Below are 23,262 nucleotides of genomic sequence, written 5' to 3' on the forward strand. Positions count from 1 at the left end.
CCTTTAGGGGCAACCCTGGAATCACTTAGCACTGACATAGTGCCTTTCACTGCTGATGACTATGCAGCAATCAACCATTGCCTAACAGTTTTAAGGCCATTCTATCAGGCAACTGTTGAGCTTTCTGAGGAAAGGAGAGTCAGGGTCAAAGTCAATTCCTTTAGCCAAAATGCTGTCATTTCTGCCGAGTGTGCCCAAATGGCTCCTTGTATTGGTGCCACGCTTGCCAACCATTTGAGAAATAATTTGAATGAAAAATTCATTGGCTTGGAAAAGGTGAACTCCCTGTCTGTGGCAACCCTCTTGGATCCATGATTTGAACAGGCTGGCTTTACGAATCAAAGCAATGCTCAGGCTGCTGTGGACAGGCTGACACAAGAGTGTGCCAGTCTTATTGATGGGTCGGCAGAACATGTGCCACTGGAGACTGCAACAACATCTGCCAGTGCTAGTTAGCAAAATCACAACTTGTGGGCTTTACTGGACAACTATGTAGAGTCTCAGCACCGCACCAGCAGTGCATCTGCCATCGCTGCAGTGGAGATCCAGAGGTATGCATGTTGATTACTGTTGAAACATTCGCTTTTTTAAAATTATTATTTAGTCATTCATTGTCTTACTGTCTGTGTCATAGATACTTGAAAGAACAAATTCTGACAAGAGCTGAGGATCCCTTGAAGTACTGGGTGGCACGAAAGACTTTATATCCAATGCTGTAGAAACTTGCATGCAAGTATCTGTGCATCCCAGAATCATCTGTTCCCTGTGAAAGGATATTTTCCAACGCTGGGGAGCTGGTCAGCCAGAAGAGGAGCAGACTGAAGCCTGCAACAGTAGAAAAAAAAGATATTTCTCAATAAAAACCTGTGAGGACAAATAACTTTTCTGCTTCTGTGAATAATCATTCCAAATCAAACATATGACAAACTATTATCTTTAAAGGTTTTCCTTCAAAACACTTCACACAAACAAAAACAATGTTTCTGAATTCAAACACCGTGATCATTTGCAAAGTAGGAAGGATCTCTAATCCTGTTAGGGACTTTAAGTACAGTTTTTAAATAAATCTCAAAGTGTTCAACAAACCCTTAACCAACACTGAAGCCTTAATATAATTTGCATTTATTCTTTAGGTTAATCTTGAATGTGTTTTAGAGTAAGGGGGAAAGTATCTGCATATTTTATTGTAATGACAATATAATCATTATTTGGTATGAATGAACAAAAAACCTGGATGACCACACAATGAACTTTTATTGGTGTCATGGGATTGAAACAGTGCCAGTGCTTCAGTCGTGCTCTTTAGAGGTTGCTATGGCTTCAGTTGTCCACTAGATGTCACCATCACTGAAGTCTCGAAGCTTTGAATCTTTTTCGACACAATTGTTAGAAAAGCCTTACTGCTTCATGAGGCTTAAGTTGCCCACCCCTAATGAAAACTAATGTTGCAATCATATTTGGACTTTATAGACGTTTGCTCATGGAGGCAACGTCAGCTTGGGCATGTATGCACCTTTTTTATTTAAAAGTTTATGCTACATGATCATATGAAAACTAATGTTGCTGTCACATTTTGACTTGATTGACATTTGCGTGTAGAGGTAACGTCGGTTAGGGCATGGCTGCACTTCATTTCCAAAACAGAAGTGATCGCATTAGGATAATATGAAAACTAATATTGAAATCACATTTTGACTTTATTGACGTTTGCTCGTCGAGGCAACGTGAGTTTGGGCATTTATGCACTTTTTTTTTTTTTTTTTAAAGTGAATGTAATATGATAATATGAAAACTAATGTTGCAATCACACTTGGACTTTTTTGACGTTTGCTCATCGAGAAAATGTGAGTTTGGGCCTGGACGCACTTTAATTCCAAAACAGAAGGGATCGCATCAGGATTGTATTAAAGCTAATGTTGCTGTTGAGCGGAGTGCCTTGCGGTGGAGATTCAAACTCTCAGATAACAGAATTATCTTTAGCCTCCTCTAGGCATATTTAATCAATCAGACAGGGAGATGCAATGAGCTGCCGCTCTGTTTCACAACTATACCGGAACAGGTACATAGGTAGTGACGTCACGTCCATGACGCACCGTGAACATTACCCTCTGCAGGACACAATGAGTAAGGACGCACACATATCACGTTTAACACCCCCACTCGACCTTTGCTTATTGTGATACACTCAGTGGTAGAAAATAAACAAAAATATTCTCCCTTTGGTCTTCAGTGCAAAAGTAAATTTAAAAAAAACACATTGGCACATTCTTCTTGCACTTTATGTGCCAAACAAATACTGTGCAAACTTATGGAGTTTTAGCTTTGTGGCTGGTTTTGTCATCAAGTCAGCAACCATGTTGTCAGTGGAACAATACTTTAAACAGATCCTCCCACTATTCACAGTTTCACGTATGAAATGATATTTTATATCAATATGTTTACACCTTTGCCGGTTAACTGGGTTCCTGGCCAGTGCAATAGCTCCTTGGTTGTCATCGAACACCTTGGTTTGGGCATACTGATATTTATCAATTCCCTTGAGTAGTTGTTGTAAGTACATACACTCCTGTATAGCTGAGGCTAAGGCCATATATTCTGCCTCACAGGTAGATAGTGCTACTGTTGGTTGTTTTCTGCTCTTCCATGAAATGAGAGAGCTTTTCTGACTAAGACTGGCACAGTAACCTGTGGTGCTACGTCGGTCTGTGACATCCGCTGCCCAGTCAGCATCACTATGGACTATTAGACCTAGTGCATCCGTGTCCTCCTTTTTGAAACACAATCCATGGTTTGTTGTCCCCTTTAAATACCTGAACACGTGCTTCACAGTGTTCCAGTGCTCTTCACTTGGCTCTGAGAAATGCTGGGAAAGTTTGCTGACCACGAAACTTAAATCTGGTCAAGTGCATGTTGCCAGTTAGATCAAACTTCCCACTGCCTCTCTATACACCCTTGGATTCTCCAATTTCTTAGCACCATCAGTGTATTCAAGTTTAGACTCGCATGGGGTCTCTCGAGGCTTACAATCTTGCATACCAAACCTTGATAGGATCTTGTTGGCATACCTTTCTTGTGTCATTGTGACTTGACCATCTGATTGTTTAAAATCTATTCCCAGAAAATTGTTCAGTTTTCCCAGGTCTTTCATTTTAAATCTCTCAGTGAACATAATTTTGACACTTTTCACAACTTCTTCAGTGTTTGCAGCGATAATCAGATCATCAACCCATACGATCAGAATCACTTTTTCATCTTGTTTTTCCCTTGTGTACAGACAGTTGTCAGCAGGATTTTGTTTAAAACCATTTTCAGTGAGATATGCATGTAACAGAGTATTCCAGTTCCTGCCTGACTGCTTAAGACCATACAGTGACTTCTGTAATTTGCATACCAGTTTTTCTCCTGATTTGGACTTTTTCTCATAACCTTCAGGCTGTTCCAAATAGACCTCACAATCAATGGGTGCGTGCAGGTATGCGGTTTTCACATCCATTTGATGTAAAACTAAATCCTCCTGCACTGCCTTTTGCAACACAACTCGAACAGTGGTCATGTCAGCTGTAGGCGAGAAAGTTTCCTCATAGTCGATACCTTGTTTTTGGCTATAACCTTTTGCAACAAATCTGGCCTTATACTTGTCAGACCCATCAGTATCACTCTTGAGGGTATACACCCATCTACCCCTCACTGCCTTTTTGCCTGGTGGCAACTGGGTGATTTTGAATGTGTTATTCTCCTCAAGTGACTGCATTTCATCATTCATTGCATTTATCCATTGCTGTGACTTGGTAGACCTTATAGCATCTTGGTAGTTTTGTGGTATGTCACAGACAGCTCTATAACAGGAGTCTACACATGTTACCAGTTTGTCTTCTGTATCCTCAGTCTCATAATCTTGCAGGCACACTGGCTTTCTCCTAGTTCTAGGTGGATTCTTCCTAGTTACATACTCAGTGCTTGGCAGTTCGACTTCAACCTCAGAAACATCACCTTGAACACTTTGACCTGATGCATTTCCCATTTTGTCATAATCATTTTCCATAATGTCAAGTACCTTGGGGTACACCTCTCTGTCATGACATTCGATGTGTGGCCCGTGTGTCTGCATTTCTTTGTCATTGTCTGTCTTGTTTGTGAATTTTACCAGCCTGTGCTTTTGAACCTTTTCAGTGTCTGCATAGTACACAAGATAAGATGGGCTATTCTTATCGTAACCAATGAAAACACCATGCACACATCTTGAATCCATTTTCCCTTTCTCTTGTGGGTTGTAGGCAAAACACATAGATCCGAATTTTTGAAGTTTTGACATGCTCGGTTTCGTGCCTGTTAGCATCTCATACGGTGTTTTCTTTGTGCGTCTACTGTAACACCGGTTCCTTATGTAGGCTGCTGTCTGTACAGCATAATTCCATAGCTTGTCTGGTAACTTGCTGTCTAACAGCATACATCTGCCCATCTCATAGAGAGTTCTCCACCCCCTCTCGGCCGTGCCATTTTGGTGAGGCGAGTATGGTGCGGATGTCTCGTGCCTAATGCCATTTTTGGTTAACAGCGCTTTGAATTCCCTATTAGTATACTCTTTTCCATTATCTGACCGTAGACATTTTATTTTCCCATAAGGTGCTGAGTCTGCTAAGAATCTCTCTGTGGCATGTGTAGCATCACTTTTGGATTTCAGGAAGTACACTGTTATAGCACCTGAGTAGTCGTCTGTAAAAGACATAACATATTTGTGACCCTCTATGCTTGGGGTTCTCATAGGACCCGCTAAATCAGTGTGAACCAATTGTAAAGGTTCTGTAGCCTTTCTGTCTGGCTCTCTGTTCCTTGTCTGTGTGAATTTCCGTTTTGTACAAATTTCACAAAGTTGTGCTGGCCTCGTTGCACTGCCTTTTATCTCCATGCCTCTTACCACATCCAGTAATTTTTGCACATCCTCAAAATTGCAATGCCCAAGAATTTCATGCCAAGTCTGCATGTCATGGCACACATTACATTTATCACCATTAACATTCTTTTCAACTGTTGGCAAGTAAAACAGGTTACCACTTTCATGAAAATCAAACCTGTGGTTACTTTTGGTGATCATGTGACTGTCCCCTTTCTTGAAAGTGACTGTAGCTCCACCATTTGTCCCTCTTGCCACTGAGAAGATGTCGTGTGGATAGGTTGGCATATACAGTGCGTCTTTCAGCCAGGCTCTGTGCTGACGTCCATCGGTGTCTAGTAGGTAGATCAGCGCTGTCCCTCTGCGTTGAGCCATCCCGCTGCACTTTGTTCCATCTGCCAGCTCGATTGAATGGGTGTCGGGCTGGAATGAGCTGTCGAAGCTCTGGAACTTGGTGATGTCATTCACAATGTGAGACGTTGCTCCAGCGTCCACCATGATCCCCTTCTTCTTTACGTTGGCTGATGGTCTCTCACTGCTGGTATGCTTGGCCGTGAAGCACTGATCCTCGTCGTCGATGTCCCTTTCTTTTTCTTCGGTAACTTTCCTGGCTCCATCTGCTTTTCCCTTTTTCCTGCATTGGGACTCTGCTCTTGCAGTGACTGCACCACACTTTTTGGCAGCACTTGCTTCTGATGTGTCCTCTTTGTCCACACTTGTAACACGTCAGAGTGGCATCCCCATCCTTCTTGTGTATTTTGGTGCCTTGTCCGCTTTGCTTTGAGCTAGTCTTCATCACACTGTCAGCAGAACCAGTCTGCCCTCATCTTCTCAGACTCCTCATAGACTCTCAGTCTTCTCTTGAAGTCTGTGAATGTCACGTTGTCCTCATTCTGTGTGACATGGACAGCCAATGGCTTGAATGAGTCTGGCAGTCCATTCAGAATAGTTGCTATAAGCAGCCCATCACTCATGTCCTCTCCTGCATCACGAAGAGCTGAAATAATATTCTCAGCCCTTATCATGTAATCAGTAACAGTTTCACCTTCTGCCATTTGAATGGTGGTCAGGGATGTGTACAGGTTGAGAATTCTAGGCTTGCTCTTTCCAGAATAGTGCTCCCTCAAAATTTTGAGAGCTTTCCTTCCATCTTCAGCAGCTTCATGTCTAATCAAAGACAGGCTCTTATCATCGAGTGCATTCACTAATTGAGCATAGCAGTCTGCGTTCTTCCCTGGGTCTGCAACTAATGCAGCGTCCGTGGGCACTCGCAGTATGGTGTCTTTTAGCTTAAGAATGTGTAGACGGCTAAGGAATCTTGTCTCCCACAGATCATACTTATCTTCACTTCCGTCGAATATAATCTGCTGGGGCGTTCCTGCTGTGGCCATTTTAACGTTCTCTTTTCAGTTCACTTTATCTCCAAAAATTTGGGCTGTGCAGCTTGTAGAATGTTCGTGTCCTCACTGTCTTTAGTTTCCACGTGAGACTCTCAGCGCCGTCTTCACTCAAACCAAGCTAGTAGCTTCTCTTGGCTAACAGTTAATTTCTTTTGTTAACTTACTTGTTGCTCTAGCCTGCGTTCCTGAGCCCATAACCTGTTGAGCGGAGTGCCTTGCGGTGGAGATTCAAACTCTCAGATAACAGAATTATCTTTAGCCTCCTCTAGGCATATTTAATCAATCAGACAGGGAGATGCAATGAGCTGCCGCTCTGTTTCACAACTATACCGGAACAGGTACATAGGTAGTGACGTCACGTCCATGACGCACCGTGAACATTACCCTCTGCAGGACACAATGAGTAAGGACGCACACATATCACGTTTAACAGTTGCAATCACAATTTGACTGTACTGACGTTTGCTCGTCAAGGAAACGTTAGTTTGGGCATGGATACCCTTTTTTTCTCCAAAACAGAAGTGATTGTGTGGCAGCATGGAGCTCATGCTCTGCCCATCACCTTAATTGTTGGGGCAGTTGCAGCTGTGGCGTTCCCCTTAAAAGGAGACTGTGCTGCACGGGCTGCTCTGTCTTGTTGTTGAGCTTTTGGGTGCCACGCCACAGCTCACTTGGTCCTCCTCATCTGATTGCTGTGCGGTCAGGCCGTGCTATACCATGCGCACCTGGGTCTGCTGTCATCAGAACTGGGGAGCCGTGGGTGTCTTTGGTTCATCAGCTGTTTAGCCCTGCTAGCGGGAACGCTATAGTGGCTCGGTGTGCGTCTCCATTTTAGAGATTTTTTTCCTTTACCTGACGGTACGTAGCGGCTGCTTTTAGCTCCACCATATGGGCAATTATTGTCAGGAACCTAAAATTGCTTTCTCTCTTAACAGGCAAAATTGTTACAGGTGCCGGCTCTAGTGCGCTTTCCTCCCGTTGTTGTTGGCCGGCTGCTGTTTTGCCCTCCGCATCGGGTTTATCGTGCATGCTGTCACTCCTGTCTACCTCTGAGAGGTATCATCGTGTGGGGTCCAATCTAAAGTGCGAGTGTGTGAGTGAACTGCACCTCTAGGAGGACTAGGATCACCTTTATTTGGTTTAACGTTTTGTTGCGGGGGGAGGGATTTGGGGCTGATTTGTGACGTTCATTGTTTTGTGTGGGTTACTTTGCGTGTTTATTTGGATTTGACTAAGTGTGCTCTTTGTTCGTGTGGGTTATTTTTGCATGTTATTTGGATTTGATTAATTGTGTTATTTGTGTGCTGTGTGGGTTATTTTTGTATGTTTGTATGTCAGACAGGAGATGAAGTAGAAAGGACAGTTGCAAATTACATGAGAAAAATGCTGCAAGCACAAGATGTTCAAAGAATCTGCCAGATATGCCTTTGCCTCCCCAGGAAGAAGATAATAGCAATGATGTGGGGGACTATGTGTGGGTGAAGCGCATTCGAAGAGCCAAGTGCAGTGACCCACGCTGGGAAGGTCCGCTCCAGATCCTGCTGAAGACACCTACAGCTGTGCAGATAGCGGCACGACCCAGGTGGGTACATCTTTCTTACTGTAAGAAACAACGAACACTTCTAGGTGAAAACAAGGGAGCAGTGACGGTTTGTCCATAAACGGCTGATGGCCTGTATAGGTCCAGCAATGGTTGAACCCCGTCAGAACCTGAGGAGGAAAAAAAAAAAAGATAAATAAATTGTTCTTCCTGGTTGTGGTGAGTGCTGTGGCGGAGGGACTTGTGAGTTTCGGCCTTTGGAACTTCCAACAGGAGGGAGGTAATCAGGGACAGAATATTACTTTCGAGCGAAATAGCCAACATGCACGTACAAAACGTACTGTAGTCAGCCACTTAGAACATCCATGGTTACATCCCAGTAGAGAATTGTCACATACTTACAGCTTAAACACATGATGGCCCTATGCTAACTTCACAAGGCGCACCAGGATAGAATGGCACGTATTTGATCAACTACGGTTGGTGGCTTTGTGGACACAACACAAATGGTCAGGAGTGTGCACTCCGGTCCACCTCAATGATCAGTCATAATTTATGCTGCTAATGCTAGAACCGTTCCACAGTCACGTCGCAGGAGAGACTTAAATATAGATTTCAAACCACATGACTCAGTGTGGGGAACAAGAGTTGAAACACTGGACAAAAGGAGAAAAGATTGCTATAGGTCTGTTCCCTTGGGTAGGTACGGCAAAGAACATATTGAGATTAGAAATGGTTGATTACAGACTGAAAGTGTTCACTAATTTGACAAAGGTTGCTCTTAAAGGTGTTAAAGAACAACTGACTGTGTTGAGACTAATGACTGCAGAATAGGGTGGCCTTAGATCTATTGACAGCATCTAGAGGAGGAGTTTGTGCGGTGGTAGGAAATTACTTTTGCACATTTATCCCAGAAAATGATGCAGATGGCCACATAATAGATAGCACATTGAAGAATCTGACCAAATTACAGAAGGCAATGATTGACGATGGCAGTTCCCCATTAGACTGGTTTACAAGCATGAATTGAAGATGGAGGGAACTGTTGTTCAAGATCAGTAAGGGGTCAGTAATCGGGATAGTACTGATAGTATTAGCCATATTAGCTTGTTGTGTAGTACCTCTTGTCCGGGGTTGCATTGATCGGCTCGTGGGTTCGGTTGTTACTAGTGCTTTGCTGCAGATGGAAGAACGACCTCTACTGGATGAAGGAGAAGAAGTGAATCCACAAGAAGATTGGGCTAATGCTTTGCATAATGTCAAAGAACTGTTTGAAATGTCTTAAGTTGCACCCACACTGAACTCTGAGTGTAAGAAATGTATTGTCTAGGAAAATGTAGTAATACATTTAATGTTCATAAAAGTGAAAAGATGTATTATGGATAATGATGCATTCACGAATAAACAGGAGGTAAATGTGAGAATAACTATTCTATTATTATCTCTTAAATGCATTTGTATGTTTAGCACCTAAATAGATGACTAAGAAACAGAGTGTTTTTCACTTTTCTTCATTTAATATACTTGTCCAGAATACCAGATTTATTGTCAGACTGCTTATCTGAAACCTTGAGAGAAATGGGGGTGGATGAAATACCAAAAAGTAACAACAACCTGATGTGAATAAACGGAGGAGGTTTGCAGCGGAGTAGCAGAACGACGGAGGGTGTTCTAGAGTAAACTGCTGCTCGTTCTCCCTTGCCAGGTCACCTGTGTGCCTGTGTCTTTTGTTGATTCACGCAGGGTTCTGCCGAGTTGCTCTGTTCCAACTCTAACGCCCTTCCATGCATGACTGTTGTTTAGATAACTGTATGACCCATCGTAAAACTGGACAGTATAGTTTACTGGTGTTGATATTTCATCTGAAAGAATAGTGTGAACTTTGACCTGGCCATACGGGAAACATTTGGCTTTTCTTCAAAAATACCTTCTTGCTGGGTTGGAGTTTAAAAACAACGGAGAACAAGGACCGTGCCAGCATCCAATGGGACTGGAAGGAGAAGACGAGGTCATCCAATCTGAATACAACATCGGACTGGATTAGCATAAATGATTTGCCTATTTGTTTCTATAAAAGACTGGGTCAAGGGATAGTTAGGTTGTCAGATTTCATGCCCTGACAATTGACTTTGTTATTGTAGGGTTTTGAACTGGCCTGGAGGTCTGTAATATTTGTATCTTGAATTGATTCTATTTGCTAAATACATTTTGAAATTGGCATTTTTCTCCTTGGAGTCTTCATTCAGAGAACACGCGGATTGGCAGTGACACACTCGAGAATATTGCGATCCAACAATTTGGTGACCCTGACGTGATGAAGACGGAGAAGTCATCTGAGGCAAAGAATTGAACACCGGTCACTTCAGAGGACAACTGATGACAATCCCTAATAAAAGGTAAGCAGACACTTGTTTAATCAAAAGTTCTGCACATTGGCAATTTCCAACATTTTGTTGTCACTGTCAATTGAAGTGTCCTAGTTATTGTGAGGATGAAGTTTTGATCACCCGCGCTGTTCGTTCACTAGACTCAGAGTAACCACGCAAACAACAAGAGTTCCTTGCAAGGGGGAGCCGAGCAGCAGTTCAAGCTTCCTCTGTCAACTCCGTTCGTCTGCTGCTCGCTCACCTCCTTTATTGGTGCAAACAGAATGGGTGTCCAAACAAGATCTCATATCTCATTGCCTTCTGACCTCTCCACCCATCTTAACGAACTTCTCTAATCTTGACCAACAGGATACATCTGGATGCTGGGCTTGGTTGTAAGCAGCATCAGTACTTTTGAATTCTCATGTTCTTCTTCTCCTGTCAACATTCCTCAACACTCAAAATCTACATACAATAGCATTTAAAGATAATACTAATAACAACAATAACAATAATTCTTCTCACATTTCCCTCCTGTTTATCGTTAAATGCGTCTAGATTCTCATCATCAGTATTACATCTTTACATTTTCATGAAATTTCAATGCATTACGTCATTTTCCTAGAAACACATTTCTTACACTCAGAATTCAACATGGGTACAGCTTAAGACATCTTAAACAGTTCTTTTACATATTGTATTACGTTGATCCATTCTTCTTCTGATTCCTCTTCATCGTCGTCCAGTAGAGATCGTTCTTCCACCTGCAGCATAGTACTAGTAACAACTGATCCCACGAGCCGGCCAATGCAACCCCGGACAAGAGGTACTACACAACAAGCTAGTATGGCTAATACTAGCAGTACTATCCCTATCATCATTCCTATTTTGAACAGTAGTTCCCTCCACCCCGACAGCATTTTTGTAAGCCAATCTGGTGGGGGACTACCATCATCAATCATAGCTTTATGTAGCTTAGTTAAATTTCTCAATGCGCTATCTATCAGGTGACCATCCGCATCATTCTCTGGGATGAACGTACAACAGTAATCTCCTACCATTGCACAAACTCCTCCCTTGGGGGCCGTTATGAGATCTAAGGCCATCCTATTCTGCATGGTCATCAGTCTTAGCGCTGTCATTTCTTCCTTGACTCCTGTGAGAGCAACTTTTGTCAAATTAGTAAACACTTTCAGCCTATAATCAACCGTTTCCAATCTCAATATGTTCTTTGCCACTCCTACCCACGGAAAAAGGCTAATGGAGACCTTTTCTCCATCTGTCCAGTGTTTAAACTCTTGTGGTACATCTGTGCCCCACACTGAGTCGTGTGGTTTGAACTCGTATTCATTCAAATCTCGTTTAAAACGCTTCTGTGCTATGTTCTCGGTGTTGTTGGCATAGATTATAATTGTGTGATCTTTGAGATGTACAGGAGCACACACTCCTGACCAGTTTGCTGGTAGGTGTGCATACGCATTGTGTCCACATAACCACCATCCCTTATCCACTAATTGCGTACCTTTGTCTTCTGGCGTGAATGTGGGATAGTTACATGTACAGTTATAACCTTCTGGACACTTCTGTGTTGCCTCATCTAAGGTAAAGTAACCACAGAGGTGCCGGGGGTCATCAATACACTCCTGTTCGCATTGCTCGGAACTTTTATGTTGCTGTAGACACGTTTCCTGATAATACCGACCAGTTATAACGTTTAACTTCACATCATCACTGATTCCCAGTGTGCATGACGTATAAACAACTTTACAGACATCCTTGTGTAATGACCCCAAGTCTCTACCACCACTCCGTGCATAACAGTATGTGGGATTTATCGCACCTAGCACAGGGAATCTGAATCTATTGGCTTTCCCTGCCATTGTCCGTAGTGGCTCTTGGGTGCAATTACTGCGAGTGAACCACGTTCCATCCAACAACTTGATTGTGAAGTTCGGGTCACGGCTTAGCCCTATGTGGACAAAGCACTGTCCTTCACTCCCTGTCATTGGTTCAGCAGTTATTCGCGGTGTATGCACGGAAACTGGTAGCATAGAACAAACGTAACAACGAGAATGATTCTGTGTCCGAGCTGTGAAATTAGCATAGCGCCACCATGTATTCAAACCATAAATGTGTGGGGACTCTGGATCTTGTTCTAACCATGAATGTCCTAAGTGGTGTTGTGAATCTTCTCCTGGTGGTAGCCGAGATGTGTTGATGAGGAAGGAATCTTCGCAGACACCGACTTGGTTATCAAAGATGTTTATTGGAGAGAACAGTCAGGTATCAATTGAACACTGCAGATTGTCCAAGGAAGGTTTCGCGGTCCCGATGGTGAAGAACTCCGAGGTGTCTTCATCGTCACCTCCTTCTTATACAGTCGAGTAAACGCATTCTTTACTGATGACCTCACGCTATACAATATGGCCAACCCAATGGTATAGCGTTCAGTTATTACCAAAAAAGGGAATACTTGAAGATGCTTCATGCTACACATCCTCATATGGAGAACAACCAGGGGCCCACAGGCTCCAGTGTCATCTTTTAGGAGCTCCTTTTACATAAAGGAGGAAGACACCGGACACACATGTGGAGCATGTCCTAATATGGTGCTTAGGCTGGGTGCTAAACACATTACGGCCTTACAGATGTAAAGCCTGCATAGAACGGGTCAGATACTACAGTGGCTAACTACGGTGCGTTTAGCGCGCGCGTAGCTCTCATCCTGTCTCAGAGCATCATTCTGTCCCTGATTACCTCCCTCCTGTCGGAAATTCCAAAGGCCGAAACTCACGAGTCCTGCCGTCACAGCACTCACCACGATTAGGAAGAACAACTTCATTTCCTTTTAACTCTCCTTCTCAGGTTCCGACGGGGTTCAGCCGTTGCTGGACCTATACAGGCCGTCAGCCGTTTACGGAGAGTCCGCCACTGCTCCCTCGCCTTCACCTGGAAGAATTTTCTGTTTCTTACAATGGGAAAGGTGTATCCACGACAGTTTCCCGTCCACTCGAACTGCAGTTTGTGGTCAGCTGTACTTGATAAGGACCTTCCCATCTCGGCGTGTTCCACCTCTTTCGCACAAACTTCTTCACCCACACGTAGTCGCCCGGTCGAATGGGTTCCTGGGGGGTGGAATCTGTGGAAGACACAGGACTAGGCAGAACATTTACAGCATTCACACATCGGTTAAGTAACACCTTTTTCAGATAATCTGCTATTGTTTCCTCAACATGTTCTAGCTCATTTGTTGTTGCAAAGTATGGTAGGCAATAAGGCCGCCCATATAATGCTTCAAAGGGTGTGATGCCTGTTTTCTTGTGTGGTGTTATGTGCATCCATAATTTCACCAGGTCGAGACAAAACATCCAGTTCTTTCCTGTCTCGTCCATACACTTCTTCAGTCTGTTCTTAATAGTACCGTTGACTCTTTCAACTAATCCTGCACTCTGAGGGTGGTATGCGCAGTGATTCTTCAAATCAATTCCCAAAGTTACTCCTACAGTTTTCACTACCTCATTTACAAAATGGCTTCCATTGTCGCTCCAGATGACCTTCAGGATGCCAAACCTGGGAATGATCTCTCTACATAAAACTTTTGCTACTGTCAGTGCATCTGCTTTTGCCGTGGGGAAGAAAATCCATCTAACACTACTAGACAATATTGTTTACCTTCACATGGTGTTAGCTGAATAAAATCTAGAAAAACTGTGTGAAATGGATGATTTGGCAATGGTGTAGTGCCTGCAGGGGCCTTAAGGGCTCCCTGTGGGCTGTGTTTTACACAAATAGCACATTGTGAACAAAATTTTTTTAAGTATGTATGAAGTCCTATAGTGTAATAATGTTCATTAACCATCTGTACCATCCCTCCTGTTGAGACATGGCATGGCCCATGGCTCACTAATGCTGCCCATTTATGCATATTCCGGGGAAGGATTGGTTTATTGCCTATGGTTAACAGTCCTTTGTCATCCAGTTTGGCTCCTCGCTTCTTCCACGTGGCCTTTTCCTTTTCTGGAGCACTTTGTTGCATTTCTTTTAGAATATCATTATCTGCAGGTTCTAAGGTAAATGATTCTTCCTCATCATTATCAAGAAGTGTGTTGTTATTTGCTGCAGCCTTTGCGGCTTTGTCAGCAAAGGCATTGCCTTGTGAGATTGCATCTGTGTTGTTAGTATGTGCAGTGCATTTACATACAGCTATTTTACGTGGCTGCTCTACTGCAGCTAATAACTTTTTTAGCAGTTCTGCATGCATGACCGGTTTGCCCGTCGAAGTTTTCATCCCTCTCAAATTCCACTGTTGAGCAAACACAAACAGCGTGGAAACTGCGTGGTTTGCTCAAGCGGAGGCACAGTTCGCGCTGCGAGAAATCACCGCAGATGAGACCAAATATTATTATGTGGTTTCTGCACTTGGGAGTGCTACGGCATCCAGAGTGGGAGGCATTCTTAAACAGCCACCGCCGGAGAACAGGTATGGCATTTTGAAGGCTCACCTCTTACGAACGTTCGAACTTTCTGACGCAGAGAGGGCTAGCCGCCTTTTCTCTTTGCAGGGGCTGGGTGATTCCAAGCCTTCCGAACTGATGGACAAAATGTTAGATCTTTTGGGTGAACACAAGCCCAATTTTCTCTTCATCCAGCTTTTCCTGCGACTGCTGCCTCCCCAAGTGCGGGCTGCTTTGGCCAACACAGCAATCTCGGACTGCCGTGCGCTTGCTGCTGAGGCGGATAAATTCTTCCTTGCCTCCCAACCGACTATGTGGCTGCGTTCCTCCCGGCTGGCGCAGACGGTCCTGTGGTTGACGCTCCCGCTCTCACAGCTGCCACAGCGGCTCCTCGGCATCAACAGGTTTCTGGGCTGTGCTTTTTCCATGCACGGTTTGGGGTCAAAGCCAGGCGGTGCCGCCCTCCATGCAGTTTCACCGGCCCACCTCCGCAGGGAAACGCCAGGGCCGGCACTCAGCAGTAGCCATGAGCGTCGGCCAAACTGGCAGGCTGCTGTTCATCCAGGACTCTCTCTCCAGACGACGGTTCCTCTGTGACACAGGTGCTCAGAGGAGTGTCCTGCCAGCGTCGAAGTTGGACATGCTGTCCGAGTCCCATGGGCCCCCTATGGAAGCAGCGAACGGCAGCCCCATCCGCACGTATGGGGTGAGGTATGTGGAGTTGTGTTTTGGTGGACAGCGTTTTGGATGGAACTTTGTGACTGCCAAGGTGACTGTGCCACTGATTGGTGCAGACTTCCTCTGCGCTTTTGGACTTCTGGTCGATGTCAAAAATAGACGCCTTGTGGATGCAGTCACTTTCTGTTCGTATGAATGCACTCTTGGTGTTACAGACTCAGTCAGGCTTTCCAGCATGCTCCCCACTGCAGACATTTTCCTTCGCCTCCTCACCGAGTTTCCTGCTCTGACTCAGCCCACGTTTTCATCTGCCACGGCCAAGCATGGTGTGGAACACCACATCGCCACCACAGGCGCCCCTGTGCACGCTCGGGCCAGGCGTCTGGACCGGCCAAGCTCTCCATTGCTCGAGCGGAGTTCGAGACAGTGGAACGCCTGGGCATCATTCGCCGCTCCAAGAGCCCTTGGGCATCACCTCTGCACATGGTGGAGAAGCCGGGTGGGGGTTGGCGGCCATGTGCCGATTACCGCAGGCTCAACGATGCCACCACCCCGGACCGTTACCCTGTCCCCCACATACAAGATTTTTCTGCGCATCTGGCTGGGAAAACGGTCTTTTCAAAGGTGGACCTTGTCCGCGGCTACCACCAGGTACCAGTCCACCCTGCCGATGTCCCCAAGACGGCGGTAATCACCCCGTTCGGCCTGTTTGAGTTTTTACGGATGCCTTTTGGTCTTAAAAGCGCAGCACAGACTTTTCAGCGCCTGATGGACTCCGTCCTACGCGACCTGCCATTCCTATTTGTGTACTTGGATGACATCCTCGTCGCAAGCACGTCTCAGGCTGAGCACGTGGCACACCTCAGGGCTCTTTTCCAGCGCCTCAGCCAGCATGGGCTCATCATAAACCCGGCGAAGTGCCAGTTTGGACTGTCTACCATCGACTTCCTGGGCCATCACGTGACACGGTACGGAGCAGTTCCCCTGCCGGAAAAGGTGGAGGCCATCGCGAGCTTTCCTCGTCCAGTCATGGTCAAGGCGCTCCAGGAGTTCCTGGGTATGGTGAATTTTTACCACCGTTTCCTCCCCCGGGCAGCGGACCTCATGCGGCCACTGTATGACTGTTTGAAAGGGGCGGTTCCCAAGCACATGGTTGACTGGTCCGACGTGCGACAGCACGCATTCGAGAATGTTAAGGCTGCTCTGGCCAATGCTACACTGTTGGCACACCCATTGCCTGACGCGCCAATCTCAATCACCACGGATGCCTCGGATTACGCAGTGGGTGCGGTGCATGAACAATGGGTAGAAGGTGCTTGGCAACCCCTGGCCTTTTTTAGTAGGCAGCTACGACCCAATGAGCGGAAGTACAGCACGTTTGACCGTGAGCTCCTTGGCCTCTACCTGGCCATTCGCCATTTCCGTCCTCTGCTTGAGGGCAGGTCTTTCACTGCCTTTGTGGATCACAAGCCCCTCACCTTCGCGATGGCAAAGACGGCAGAACCATGGTCGGCTCGGCAGCAGAGGCACCTTTCCTACATCTCCGAGTTCACCACGGACATTAAACACCTGGCTGGTAAGACCAATGTCGTTGCGGACTGCCTCTCCCGGGCCGTCACGGGCGCTGTCCACGTGGGACTTGACTACGGACAGATGGCAGTGGACCAAACCACGGACAGTGATGTCCAAGCTCTAAAGTCTGCAGCCACAGGGCTACAGCTGCGCGAGGTTCCTTTTGGGAGCACTGGTGTCACGCTTCTCTGTGATGTCAGTACCGGTCAGCTACGCCCTGTTGTGCCCGCGGTTTGGAGGCGACGTGTGTTTGATTCAGTCCACAACCTCTCCCATCCGGGGAGGAAGGCTTCTCAACGTCTTGTAGCTGCTAAATTTGTTTGGCATGGGCTCAGAAAGGACGTCAGGGATTGGGCTGCCATGTGCGTCGCATGCCAGCGCTCAAAGGTACAGTGCCATGCTAGGGCCCCGCTGGCCCCATTTCCGGTGCCAGAGCGACGTTTTGACCATGTCCATGTGGACCTGGTTGGGCCCTTTCCCCCTTCCCGCGGCTGCACTTATCTCCTCACAATGGTGGACAGGACCACCCGCTGGCCGGAGGCGGTGCCCCTGCAGTCGGCCACCTCGGCCGAGGTGGCACGTGCGTTTATTGGGACTTGGGTTGCCCGTTTCGGCCCCCCTGCTGACATCTCATCTCACCGTGGCTCGCAATTCACCTCTGAGCTCTGGACTTCTGTAGGGGAGAGCCTAGGGGTGAAACTGCATCACACAACGGCATACCACCCACAGGCCAACGGCATGTGTGAGCGGTTTCACCGCTCCATGAAGGCTGCTCTTCAGGCGTCTCTGAAGGACAGTAGCTGGGTGGACAGACTTCCTTGGGTCTTGTTGGGGCTGCGCACCGCCCCCAAAGATGACCTGCAGTGTTCCTCGGCGGAGATGGTGTATGGAGAGCCACTGCGGGTGCCAGGTGAGTTTGTCCCCAACACTACAGCGCCTTGGTCTGCGAGCGCACAGCGTGCAACACTCCTTGATGCTGCCAAGGTTTTTGCACCCATCCCTATTTCCCAGCATGGTTTGCCACCATCCCATGTCCCACCATCCTTGGAGAGGGCAGACTATGTTTTTATCCGCCATGATGCTCATCGAGGCCCGCTGCAGCCACCTTATGATGGGCCTTTTTGTGTTTTGGAGAGCGGGGACAAGCATTTTCTGCTCGACGTGGGAGGCCGACCTGAACGCGTTACGATAGACCGCCTCAAGGCAGCTCACTTGGACCTTGGTCAGCCAGTTGCCACGGCCGTGCCCCCGCGGCGTGGACGCCCCCCCGCTCGGCCCAGTCCTCTGAGAGGAACACAGATCCCTGAAAGTTCTGTCAGTGCCACTGACCGCCCTGCGCGTCCTTTTTCCCCTGCTCCTCTAGCACCACCAATACCGCTTCGACGCACACGGTCTGGCCGGCCCGTTCGAGCCCCGACTCGTTGACTTTTCTTGCTTTTCGATGGTGAATTCTGGGGGGGCATGTGTAGCGGTCACTTGTATATCATAATTCACCATCATTGTTCATATCTGTTCCATTGCCATAGTCCTGTTGAGCATGTTGCTATGTATGAGTTCCTCATTCGCTCGCGCTATTTGCCGACAACTAAGTCGGGTAATTTGGCACGGCCCCTTTAACGGACCGTGGGAGTTGAGGGGCGGGGGTGTGGTTTTTCCCGCTCTGATTTGATTTTTTCTACTACTTGTTGTGGCTTCAATAAAAGGCACACACGATTGTGTGTCAATGGTAATCTAAGTTGTATTGCCTTTACTTTGCAAACGCAACAAGGGAAGTGATTTCGCCTCCACCACCTCAGTTGCTGTAACTACTGCATAGGCAGTTCTAGTGCGTCCACAGTCATCCTTTCTCGATGATCCATCCACAAAGAGTGTCTGTCCTGTAGTCAACGCGATATCACTAAGATCTGGTCGCGGCAGGACCGTAATGGAGACCTCATCCAGGCAGTTGTGCTGGTGTCCCTCTTCTGCGGTGGGTTTAAGGTCGTGCAGCGACGAATCGTCAGATTCGGCTGAGACAGCAACACTGCCATACAGGAAAGATGACGTGCGGGCGACAGGAATGCTATCTTACTTTGTAGCAGCAGTATTGACACTGCATGTGGAACTAGCAAAGTTAGCTCATGATATAGCACCACTCCTGCGGAGGCTTTTACTGCCTCAGACGCTGCCACCACCGCTTTAACGCATGGTGGGAGTGCACAAGCTACGGGATCTAGCTTGTGGGAGTAGTAGGCCACTGGCTGCCTCTTATCTCCGTGCTTCTGCAACAAAACTGAAGTCATAAAGTCACCCTTGCAGTCAACAACCTGCTCAAAAGGCTTCTGATAGTCTGGCAGCTTTAACACTCCAGCACTTACAAGGGCCTGTTTTATGTACATAAATGCTTCTTCAGCTTCAGGGGTCCATGTTAACACATCAGTCATTGCTAAGGGATTATCATACATCAATGCTTGTAAAGGGGCAGTTATTTTCGCATAATCTAAGATCCATGATCTGCAAAAATTCACTAGTCCTAAGAATGACATCATCTGCTTCTTTGTTTTTGGTTTCGGAGCATCAAGTACTGCTGTTTTCCTCGACTCAAGAATAGCTCTTCCATTGTGTGTCAAAACATGGCCCAGATAAACCACTTCCTGCTTCACCAGTTGCAGTTTGCTTTTGCTTAATTTATGGCCTTGTGAGGCTAGCCAGTGTAGCAATGCTAGCGTGTCTGACCAACAATCTCCCTCCCACGTAGACGAGGATTTGACTTCCACACGGAGGTTTAAACTTAGCTAATGATGACATCATTACTTGAGAGAAGATTGTGGGACTCTCACAGTAGCCCTGAGGTAACCTTGTCCAGGTGTACCTTCGTCCTTGAAACGTAAATGCAAACCAAAACTGGCTGTCTGGATGTACTGGTACAGAGAAAAATGCATTGGATACATCGTTCACCGTGTACCACTGATGTTCAGGGTTTGAGTTATTCAGCAGGGTGTATGGATCTGCGACTAAAGGAGACCTAGGGACCACTGCAGCGTTTACAGCTTGCAGGTCCTGCACCATCCGCCAGCCGGTAGATGGTGATGCCTTCCTTACTGGAAATAGGGGTGTATTTACAGGAGACTCAGGACACTCTCTGATGACTCCTGCTTTAAGCAGTGAGTTAAATATCGGAACAATACCCTCCTGTGCATCAGTCTTAAGGGGATATTGTCTCTGAAATGGTCTATAATGTTGTGACTCCTACTCTGGCCCCACCTCCTCCTGTGCAATCAGCTCAACCACTACCACCCGTGCCCTCTCCTCCAGCTGCACCCAATCTGCCCAAACGACTCTGCACCCATAAAAGGTCCCTCTGCACTCAGGCCAGTGCTTGATCTAACTGATGTTTTGGCAACACGTTCCGTCGACCCAGCATCTCTCCAGGTTCTCCAGCGACTCCCCAGCGATCCCCAGCGCCTCTCTGTGTCTCCCTGTGTCTCCCTGCGTCTTCCAGCGACTCCCTGCGACTCCCAGCGACCCCCAGCGCCTCTCTGTGTCTCCCTGCGTCTTCCAGCGACTCCCTGCAACTCCCAGCGACCCCCAGCGCCTCTCTGTGTCTCCCTGCGTCTTCCAGCGACTCCCTGCGACTCCCAGCGACCCCCAGCGCCTCTCTGTGTCTCCCTGCGTCTTCCAGCTACTCCCTGCGACTCCCAGCGACCCCCAGCGCCTCTCTGTGTCTCCCTGCGTCTTCCAGCGACTCCCTGCGACTCCCAGCATTCTCCAGCGTCTCCCCCTGCTCCTCTGCAACCTTCCTAGCCCCTCTTCCTCTTCCCCTTCCTCGGACGGATTTCCCCTGGCCTCTGGACCCTTGGACTCCCCCCCCCGGACTCTCGCCCCCGGATCTCGGACTTGGTTCGTCTGCCACATCCAAGACATTCCCCCACGCCCCCTATAGTTTGTCTCGGCCTCCCTCTTCATTTAGTTTCTTCCCTCCTGTCCTTTTTTTGGTTCATTAAAGTCATCTGAGTTACTTTTAATTCCCGTGTCTGTCAGCCTTCTTTGGGGTTCCGCCACACTTGACCGCCAGTCCTCCCGAGCTTAACATATAATCTGATTTAGGAATTATTTTTACAGGTTCTGCTCCTTTTATAAGACCTACATCCGCAGGTCCTTCCGACCATAATTCAGGGGGAAGCTCTTTCAGCTTCTCCTCTTCCTCCTGCGTGAGGAAGATGTTTTCTTCTCTTGAACTCTGGTCTGTGAGGTGCGTTGCTGGATGTGTCAGCAACCATGTTTTAAGGGGAATACGCCACACCTGGAACTGATCATTAAAATCAACCTCACCCTTAGGCCTATAGGGCAGGCTGCTCCAGTGTTTTACGTCACATCCCAAGTCTTGCCATCTTTTCTTAAGCGGTTTATCAATAGAAACATGTGGTACAGAACCTGACACTTTGAATAGCGCTGCTGCTTCGGCGGAAAAACTTCCTGCCGTGCAGACAGCTGTTTGACCACACACATATAGATGCATAATTACATTTGTGGATCTTTAAGTTTAGTAAACTGCTCTGCATATCTTGATGGGCCGTGTGAGTCTGATTTACAGATCTCACCAATGCGCTCCACGTGCATGGTTACATGCAAGTCAGCTTGATTGTGGAGCTGGGCTTCAGGCTGTAAGTATGACAGAGCTTTACCATATAACATAGTGATTGGGTCAGAGAATGGAGGGGGCTGCTTTTCAGGAATGTCGAGTGACCAGTATTTACTGCACGTCTCTCCTTCCCTTACCCACAGATTAACCATTCTATCTACAGACCACATCCCTTCGGCTGTGGTACGAATCATCAACTGAAGCTGAGAGATAAGATCTCTTCCTAACAGATTTACGGGACATGTGGTGGAGATCACAAAAGGGGCTTTAAGTGTGATTCCACTTACAGGGTCACAAACATCTACAGGAACTGACATTCTTTCTTTAGTTATGAGACCATTTGCTGATCTCACGAAAATCTGTGTAGAAGTTGGCTTTAGAGCTATTGGATCTCTAATTACTGATTTACCTGCACCCGTGTCTACTAAAAATGTTAAAGAATTGCCTAACACGGTCAGTTGTATTTCTCGTTTGCCTTCAGCAAACAGGAAGATGGTTTCTAAATCTAAAACATCTTCTAGGTCATCTTTTTCAAATTGGTCAAATTTTGTGCCCTGATTTGTTTTAATTTTTGTGACATCTTTTTCCAGTTCTAGTCATTGTTGAGGTGGATTAGAGCCTTGCTGCTGTCCTCTATTATATCTCTGGTCACGTTGTTTCTTTCTGCAATCACGTTCCCAGTGTCCATAATTTTTACAATAATGACACCGATCATTTTCACGGGAGTTGCCTCCTCCCCTTCTGCCTCGGCCTCGCCCGCGCCCTTGGCCTGGGAAAGGATTGGCATTGAAAAACATGCCTGTTAATTGATTCTTACTTTTTTGGCATTGTCTTTCAGCATGCATAGCATGTTGATCATAGCGGCCTAGGTTACAAATTCCGAAATCAACTAATTGTCTCTCTACCCATGATTTTATCTCTGATTTTGATCCCCCATGTATAGCTTGCTTTAACTGCTGTTGGTAGGGACCTTCTGGTTCTTCCGCATACGGAATTCCACTATTTTTTCGGAACACATCTTTCATTCTCATACTATAGTCTTCAAAACTCTCGTCAGTCTTTTGTCTTGTGGCCGTAATGGCGCTGTAGTCAGCTCGTCTAGTAAAAGTAGTTCGCATGCGCTTGTACAGTCTGTCAAGTCTGTCATTTAGTTCTTGGCTGCCAGGCTGCCATGGTTGTTGAGTGGCTGGATCCACTGGGACCCAATCTCCTCTAACAGTGCCCCATTTCTTGCCATTAACGCACATGAGGACTTGCTGTGTTTCAGTACCGTTAGTATGGTAACTTCTTAGTAACTGTCTTATGTCTTGGATGCACGACTCTACGTCCATTTGGGGCGAGGTTATGTCATCACAAGCTTTCTTACAGTCTTCTGGAGTCCAGGTTCTATACACCAAGATAGTAGGATCTTGACCCTGCACACCGGCTTGTGGATTTGCAACCTGGATCAATGGGTACATCTGCACAGTGTTGTCCTGCATGTGGTAATTTCTGTACTGGGCTCCCGATGGAGAGGGGCCCAAAAAAGGATTTGTGTTTGGAGCCAGGGGGGCTAAGGCTACGGGCGGGTCCAATGGGACCGCCTGAGGGGGAGCTAGTGGAACAGGAGGTGGAGGAATATACGGGGGAGGCACGTTTATCAGTTGACTCCTGCATCCTGTTTCGTTGTCCTCCGCCCTCACGTACGCACTCAGCGATGGGTATAAGGAGTTCTTATTTTTCTCTTCTTTCTCTATTTTT

General features: G+C 46.7%; 1 protein-coding gene across 1 annotated transcript; it reads right to left on the minus strand.

Annotated features, from left to right (window-relative positions):
• Positions 1–9,342: 9,342 nt before the first annotated feature.
• Positions 9,343–14,499, minus strand: LOC130517833 (uncharacterized). Its single transcript, XM_057019987.1, has 4 exons — positions 13,870–14,499; positions 12,877–12,954; positions 11,720–12,367; positions 9,343–9,392 (listed from the first exon to the last, which is right to left on the minus strand). The coding sequence occupies exons 1-4, from the start codon at positions 14,483–14,485 to the stop codon at positions 9,343–9,345; spliced, it is 1,392 nt and encodes a 463-aa protein (XP_056875967.1). The 5' UTR covers positions 14,486–14,499.
• Positions 14,500–23,262: the final 8,763 nt, after the last annotated feature.

The sequence above is a fragment of the Takifugu flavidus genome, chromosome 2 (assembly GCF_003711565.1).
Source record: "Takifugu flavidus isolate HTHZ2018 chromosome 2, ASM371156v2, whole genome shotgun sequence".
Lineage (NCBI taxonomy): Eukaryota > Metazoa > Chordata > Actinopteri > Tetraodontiformes > Tetraodontidae > Takifugu > Takifugu flavidus.